The sequence below is a fragment of the Bos indicus genome, chromosome 1 (assembly GCF_029378745.1).
Source record: "Bos indicus isolate NIAB-ARS_2022 breed Sahiwal x Tharparkar chromosome 1, NIAB-ARS_B.indTharparkar_mat_pri_1.0, whole genome shotgun sequence".
NCBI classification, from domain to species: Eukaryota; Metazoa; Chordata; class Mammalia; order Artiodactyla; family Bovidae; genus Bos; species Bos indicus.
The window spans coordinates 2,812,276-2,820,203 of NC_091760.1; the positions used below are offsets into that span (position 1 = coordinate 2,812,276).

General features: G+C 52.7%; 1 protein-coding gene across 1 annotated transcript in view; it reads right to left on the reverse strand.

Annotated features, from left to right (window-relative positions):
- The window catches only part of IFNGR2 (interferon gamma receptor 2), a 31,328-nt gene extending 23,784 nt beyond the window's left edge, over positions 1-7,544 (reverse strand). The window contains exon 1 of the mRNA XM_019975850.2: positions 7,411-7,544. Within this exon, the coding sequence (XP_019831409.2) occupies positions 7,411-7,489 (79 nt within the window). The 5' untranslated portion in view covers positions 7,490-7,544. The remainder of the gene's footprint in view (positions 1-7,410) is intronic.
- Between the last annotated feature and the right edge of the window lie 384 nt (positions 7,545-7,928).

The window sequence follows — 7,928 nt, forward strand, 5'->3', positions numbered from 1 at the left end:
TCTCAAAGAAGGATGCCAAGACCAGCTGAGAGCCTGGCCCACCGTGCTCCTGCTGAAAGAAGTTGTGGCCTGGAGTCTGTGGCCACCTGTTTACTTACAGAATGCCCATCACTTTCACAGCTAAGGCCTGGGGCTGACCTTCCTTCCAGACCTTAATTCAACCAGCTACCTTGACACTCCAGCCAACTCATGTCAGGCCTGACGGAAGCCGGCCCAAAGATGCAGCGTGGCGGGAGGCTGCTCTTCCAGACTGGCCCACCCTGCTCACTGGGGCTGCTATGGCCCAGTGGATCCCAATGTGAGCTCAGGAAATGAAGTCCTGCTTCCAGGAGATGCTGTGCAGGGTCTCAGGGGGTGAGGGCTTGGTTAGGGCTGGGCACGGGACCAGCCAGGAAGGCCAATGTAGTGTCTTAACCCGGATTCATGCTCTTATTGTTCCTACAGGTCAGACAACAGGTCTCACAGGCCAAGGTCAAGGTGTTGGCATGCTCCCTTTCTTCTGGAAGCCAGGGGAGAAATAGTTCCTGCCTATTTCCTTGCTGAGAAGCTGCTCACATTCTTTGGCTCCTGGCCTCTTGCTCCAGCAATGCTGGGCTGAGCCTGTCTTGTGCTGCCAGCTCTTTGGTTCCGACTTCCTCTTCCAGCTTCCAAGGATCCATGTGATTGCACTGGGCCCACTGAGCCCAATAATCCAGGAAAATCTCCCCAGCTCAGGAACCCTCATTTAATCACATCTGCCAAGTCCCTTTTGCCACGTAAGGCAACGTGGTCACAGGCTCCGGAGATCGGGCTGTGGATCTCTCTAGGGACCATTATTCTGCCTGCCTCCCCCTCCCTGGGGAGGATTTAGGAGGCATCCCCTCTCTCTCCACCTCCCTCCCCACCCCCATCTAGACAGTCCGCTAAGAAGGGGAGCACTAGGGACCACCGATGTCTTCCAGCCCGCCAGGCAGGCAGACCGGAGGACAGCCTTCTCAGTAAATATCAGGAGTCTCCATCAGAGCCTTCCGCTTTCTGCACCTTTCATGTAACAGAGGTGTGGCCAGGGGACCTGCAGCCTGGCTCTCATATTTGAGTTTGTTGGCATCCCCTGTTTCACTGCATTCAGAGAAGAAACCGAGTCTCGGGGCTGTGGGTTTCACGCTGAAGCACCAGAGGCTGCCCTCTCACTCACACCAGCAGCCTCAGTTCGGCCCCGCGCATGCATCATCTCAGGAGGGAGGCCCGTTCCTGCCCGGCCTCCCCTGGCCACCTCCTCGCCCCAGGGGATGGATGGTGGGGGCAGGAGGGGGGGCCCTTGCACTTCGCCCTGCCTTTCTCTGGAGCCTTCTTTCTCCCTGGGCCACGCTTCTCCCCCACTCCCTTCAGTACTCTGCTCAAGCGCCACCCTATCAAAGCACTTTCCTGCCTCCCAATCCCCCTTTCCTTTCTCCTGGGTTTCCCACCACCTGGGTTTCCCACCACCTGGGTCCTGTGTTTACACCCGGGGGGTGGTGAGGAGGACCAGAATTTGACTGCCTGGGTTCAAAGGCCCATGCTCTTCGCAGGACCTTCGGGTGCGAAACCTCCTGCTCTTGGCAGAACCTTGTTTCACCTCTCTGTGCCTCGGTCGTCTCATCTGCGAAACAGCAATGATCACTGTGCAGACTTCAAAGGGTTCTTAGGAGGAGTGAGCGGGTTAATTTCACGTGTGCTGCTGAGACCTGCAGGAGCACAGCGTGACCGGTTCCTCTTCCTCAGATGCTAGAGCGGGAGCTCCAGGGAGGCTGGCTGTTGCCAGACTTGGGGGCTGTCCCATCCCCTGGAGCTGGAGAAGCAGGCTCCTGGGGCCTGGGGAACAACGGAGCTGTAGCCCAGTAACCTGCTGTCTCTCCTTCAGGGATTAAGCAGCCAGTTTCTGCATTTGTCCAGGAGAAATCCAGGCTAAGCTCAAGCTCTCTTTCTTGCTTTATGTGTAAGTCCTGCCTTTTCTCTGGTCTCGGAGAGGCTGGGGCAGGAAGTGGGTACAATTCTGCTTGCCGTTGTTCGCTCACTAAGTATCTGACTCTTTGTGACCCCGTTGACTGTACCCCGCCAGGCTCCTCTGTCCTTCACTATCTCCTGGACTTTGCTCAAACTCATATCCATTGAGTTGGTGATGCCATCCAACCATCTCATCCTCTGTCGCCCCCTTCTCCTCCTGCCCTCAATCCTTTCCCAGGGTCTTTTCCGATGAGTTGGTTCTTCACATCAGGTGGCCAAAGTACTGGGGCTTCAGCTTCAGCATCAGTCCTTCCAATGAATAATCGGGGTTGATTTCCTTAAAGATTGACTAACTCTGGACTTATCTGGATGGCTCTAAAGGGTCCATATATTTAGGGCCATATGACCTGCAGTCAATGGTGTTAACAAAGGCTTTGGGAAGAGAAGAGAATTTGTGGGCAAAAGGCTTTAGCTGGAATCCTGATCCTGCCACCAAGAACCATGGAATCCTGCCACAACACACCTGAGCATCAATTTCCACATGAAAAGTGAAATGACACCATCTCTCCTAGAGATGGAGTGAGTGAGGGGCAAATGCAGGACCACAAATGAAAGGCAAACCAGACACCAAACCACACACTGCTGCCTAAGTGTGATTTTTAAGATGTGCCTGGTGGCTCAGACAGTAAAGAATCTGCCCGCAATGTGGGAGACCTGGGTTCTATCCCTGGGTCGGGAAGATCTCCTGGAGAAGGAAATGGCAACCCACTCCAGTATGCTTGCCTGGAAAATCCCATGAACAGAGGAGCCAGTGGGCTACAAGTCTATGGGGTTGCAGAGAGTCAGACGTGACTTAGCGACTAAACAACAACAGTTTCAGGGTGTCCTGATGGATGGCTGCAGGTAGTGAGCTGCAAGCTGTTACCCAGACCAAGCCTCCAGTGACCACCAACAGAGGGCTCAGCCTGTGCTGACTGCTGGGTCAATGGTCTGACCTCGCGTGAGGCAAAACAGCGCCCTCCCCTCAAGACGTCTGTGTCTTATGAACATATTAGGTACATGGGGATCGGAGTTGCAGATGAAACTTAGGGCCCTACAGAAGATCTAAAGACAGCTTATCCTGGAGCATCTGGGTGGACCCAGGTCACCACTGTTTCTCCAGGAGCTGGAAAACGCAAGGAAATGATTCTCCCTCTAGAATCCTCAGAAACGAACACACCCCTAGGACACCTTGATTTAGCCTCAGCCCGGTCTGCATCTGACCACGACTTCCAGAACTGTAAGACACTGAATTCAGTTCTAGGTATCAAGGAAGTGACAACCCATTCCAGTATTCTTGCTTGGAAAATCCCATGGACAGAGGAGCCTGGCAGGCCACAGTCCTTGGGGCTGCAAAGAATCGGACACGACTGAGTGACTACCACACATCTTCACCGTAAGCTTCTTTACCGCAAGCATTTCCACTGCAGACACTTTCACTGAATAACTAACGGGCCGTAAGGCAATTTAGCTTATGTAAGTTGTAAAAGTAAATTTCACAAATCTCTTTTGATAAAAGTAAATTTTATCAAAAGGAAAATGATGAAAAATAAAAGAGAAACATAACATTGGCCATAATGAAACATGAAAAATAAACAACAAAATTTAAAAGACTATTGCAAAATGAAAAACATTTGAATACATTTAAAATGTGTGTAGATTCACAGCAATACTGTGCAAACAACTGATTTTATTCTGTGGGCTTTACGAAGTACTGGTCTTCAAAGTCTTTTCTTTTGTTTCTTATCATATATACATATTTTTTGTGTGTGTGTATTGATTTGTCTCATGGTTTTTCTTTTTCACTGACATTTCTTCTTTTGTTAAGCAAGGTGTCAGCTTCTAAACATTGGGACACGTATTTGTAACTGAGCTTTGGACCGTGTGTGCTGGCATATTGTCACATGTCTGTTGATAAATATTTAGTTCTATGGGAAGCATTGGTTCAACTCTGCACCTTTAATTAAGGCCATCGGCCTCTTTCTCTCCCAGGGTAGTGTGTTTCCTAATAAGAACACCAAGTCATCATCATCCATCAACTTGATAAAGCCATCAGCAACTTCACTACGAAATGCTTTCACATTTCAACCACTTGAAACCAAACTGTCAAACCAAGTTGTCAGCCAGTTATTTTATCTATTATGGCAAAACTGCCTGATGCCAATTAGTCATGTACTGAAAATGTCTGAGGTTGAAAATGCTTGTGGCAAAGGTATCTATGGCAAAGAAACTCACAGCAAAGACACCAGGCACAAATAAGTTTGTGCTATATTAAGGCACCAAGTTGGTGGTCATTGTTACAGCAACAACAGGAAACTAACACAGTCCAGGGAGGTGGACACCAGGCCTTTAATGGCACCCTAGCTCCTACAAGATAAAGCTCACAGTCCTAAGAAGGGTGCACAAAGCCCCACTCTGCTTCCTTCTCCATGGTCTTTGGGGCAATGGTTCACTGTTAATGGTAAGAAGAGAGAACCTAGGGAGATGCCAAATGTATCTTCCATACAATTACTGTACAATCACACCTCCTGTTCCACCTTTCTGCCCCAACTGGCTACCTCCGGTCCACCCTGGATCCAGGTGTTTGAGATTTTATACATTTTTAAGAACAGGCTCTCCTGGGTCTTAATAGCCTAGTTTGATTAACACATATCACACACAGATAATAAAGTACTACTAACATCAGAATTAATCATTTAATCTTCACAATCGAAGACCCCTTCCCTCCTGAAACCCCCTCCCCCTGAAGGGTGACTGACTCGTGTTGCTGTCGTATGGCAGAAACCAGCTCAACATTGTGAAGCAATTATCCTCCAATAAAAAACATGCAACAACAAAAAAGAAGACCCTTCAGGATCCTTCCATGGATGGGTCATTATGATGAACATCAGTGATCCCATCTCCAATTAATACCTTGCAGGTGAGGAGAAGTAAAAAACAAAAAACTCCCTGAATTCTCACCCATAACCAGGAAGTTGGTCTTGTCCGTAAATACTGGATATCAGCTTATCTACCTAGACCATTTGTCTCTTCCTAAAAAGAATGGTTTGATTTCCTAGGGAGCAAAATGGGGTTATTATCTACTTCAAAAGAATGGCTTAACAGCCTGTCCGCGTTAAAAGAGTAGCCCAATAAATGGTGGCCACTATGGTCATTTATAGAGTTTGCCCCCAAACATTCCTATTACGTATTACTTTCCACTGTTGAGGTTATGGACAAACAGGAGTTCCTTAATATACATTAATTTGCTATGGTTTTTCCTATGGTTGGGGATTTACTATTTTTCTCAGTGGTCTCTAAGCTCTGAGAAGCTTTGGATGTTCAAGTCAGCAAGTTACGGTAAGAGAATTTTGTGGCCTTAAGTACTAAATACTTCTATCAACCTCTGGACCACAGCAGACAAATCACAAACAATTCACAGACTAGTCAGGAGCAGCCCATGTATAGAGGACCACCTTGGAAAATTACCAACACCCGAATCTCATCTGAGGGCTTCCCTGAGCTTTCCCTTTCCCTTCTCACCTGAGTAGTAAAGAATCTGCCTGCAGTGCAGGAGACATGAGACCTGGGCTCAGTCCCTGGGTTGGGAAGATCCTCTGGAGGAGAGAATGGCTACCCACTGCAGTGTTCTTGCCTGGAGGGTTCCATGGACAGAAGAGCCTGGCAGTCCATGGGGTCACAAAGTGTCAGACACGACTGAGTGGCTAAGCACAAATCTCATCTGAAGGAAGCCCAGGGAAGGAGCAAATGTAGGTTGTTCAAGACTCGAAGCTTGAGGAGTAGAGTTAAGATACAAACCCATCTGTCCAGCTCCCAGGAGGAAACAGCCATTTAACTAGGAGCACACAAGGGGATGACAGAGGACGAGATGGTTGGACGGCATCACCAACTCAGTGGACACGAGTTTGAGTAAACTCCGGGAGGCCTGATGTGCAGTAGTCCATGGGGTCGCAAAGAGTCAGGGACGACTGAGCGACTGAACTGAACTGAACTCACTCCCTGAGTGCTCCCCAGATGGCTTAGCAGTAAGGAATCAGCTTGCAATGCAGGAGACAATGCAGTCCAAAGGGTGGGAAAGAGTCGGACATCAGGGAGCGTGGGAGTACACACACACACACACACACACACACACACACACACACTCTCTCTCTCTCTCTCTCTCTCTCTCTCTCACTCCCCTCTCACACACACATACACTCACACATACACACACTCACACATACACACACTCTCTCTGATGCAATGCTTCCCTTATCCAGGACCTATGGAGTTTAATGGCGTTGCAAGGGATGCTGATAAAAAGAAACAAGCCCAAACAACAGCTTGAGAATCCAAGGGGGAGGAAACTTCTAAATTCTTGAGACTTTTAAAGTGTTACTCAAACTATGGTATCAGTCACTTCATGAGAAATAAGCCAGCAAAACACAAACACAGAGTGATGCACAGAGAGAATGTTCTCAACCACCTTTTTCCTTTCTCTCTGTCTCTCTCTCTCTCTGTGTCTCTCTCTTGGTAGTTTGTCCCTGGCTCATAGGTATGGTCAGTTAGTGTCAGAGGTAAACAGGAGGCTGAGCTTAGGTGGGGCAGTCCAGATGGGAACAGCGCTAGGATTAAAATTCTGGCTCAGCTGACCCGCTGCCCACCGCAGGGCAACATTTCTGGGTTTTGCGCCGCCGCCCCACTCCCCCTCCTCCGCCGGCCAGTCTATCCGACCCCGGGGGAATGACCACCTGGACTTCACACCCGCTAATCAGACACACCCGGCCTCAGTTAAGATTGAGGTACAGTCACGATCCCCAGGACAGAGGTCCCCGCCGGTGGCAGGCCTCCCTGGCACGGAACTGCGAGGAAAGCAGGCCTGGACCTGGTTCTGGCTGCGCCCCACCCCAGGGAGGAGAGGCCAGGCAGCGCTACATTCAGGCGGTCGGGAAGAGGAATCTGTGGCCGGCGGAAGCAGCCTCTTCTCGAGCCCTGAATCTGGTTTTTCCTCTGCTCATTTGGAGACATTCAGAGTCGAGCCGCGCTAGCTTTGGGGGCTTCTCTCTTAAGAGAAGGAGCTACAGACTGTCCAGACTCGTGCAGGGGCAGCGCGGCCCGGGGCTCCTCCCGCCGCTCCAGCTCGCGGCCCGAGACTGCCTGGAATCCACCCTCCCCACCACCCCCCGCGACCATCCCACACCCGCTTCGGGCTCCCACGCCCCGCGGAGCCCACCCGATCGGGGCAGCCCTGAACCCCTTCCACTGATCCTGGCTCCCCGCGGACCCCACCCGCACGGGACACCCCTGTTTACTGCCCCCCCCAATCAATGGGGGTTCCCGTGGATTCCCACCTACTGCGGGCTCCCCGCGGACTCCCACTCTCGAGACGCCGCCTCCGGCAGGCCTCGGGGTCACTCCGGCCCCGCTTACCTGCGGGGGGCGCCGCAGCGCCAAAGCCGCTGAGCATCAGAAGCAGCGGCGGCAGCAGTGTCGGCGGCGGCGGCCGCATGGCCCAGGGCTCCGGGCGCCGCACGCTCCGCGGCGCTGGGGGCGCAGCCCGGCCCCGGCGCGGGGTCGCCGAGCCGCTCACTTCGCCGCCTCGGCGGCCATGGCGACCGCAGGGCGCGCGCGGGGCCCGCCTCTTCCCGAGCCCCGCCGGCTGCAGCGGCGGCAGCGCGTCCTGGGGCGGACGAGCGCCCCGCGCGGCCGCCGCGCCCGGGCCCGGCCCTCCTGGAGCGTGCCCCGCCCCTGCACCCCGCCCGCCGCCGGGACTTTCCTGGCGCCCCCTACCCGCGCCGGCGCTCCCGGGAACCGCGGCCCCAGGGGTCCCCGGGCTCTCCGCGGCCCGAGCGCCCCGCGCGGCTCTGCGCGAGCCGGGGTCTCCCTGAGGGGCTGGCGTCACCCAGCAAGCGCAGAGCCGGCTGGCCCCGACCTTGGCTCAGAGGAGC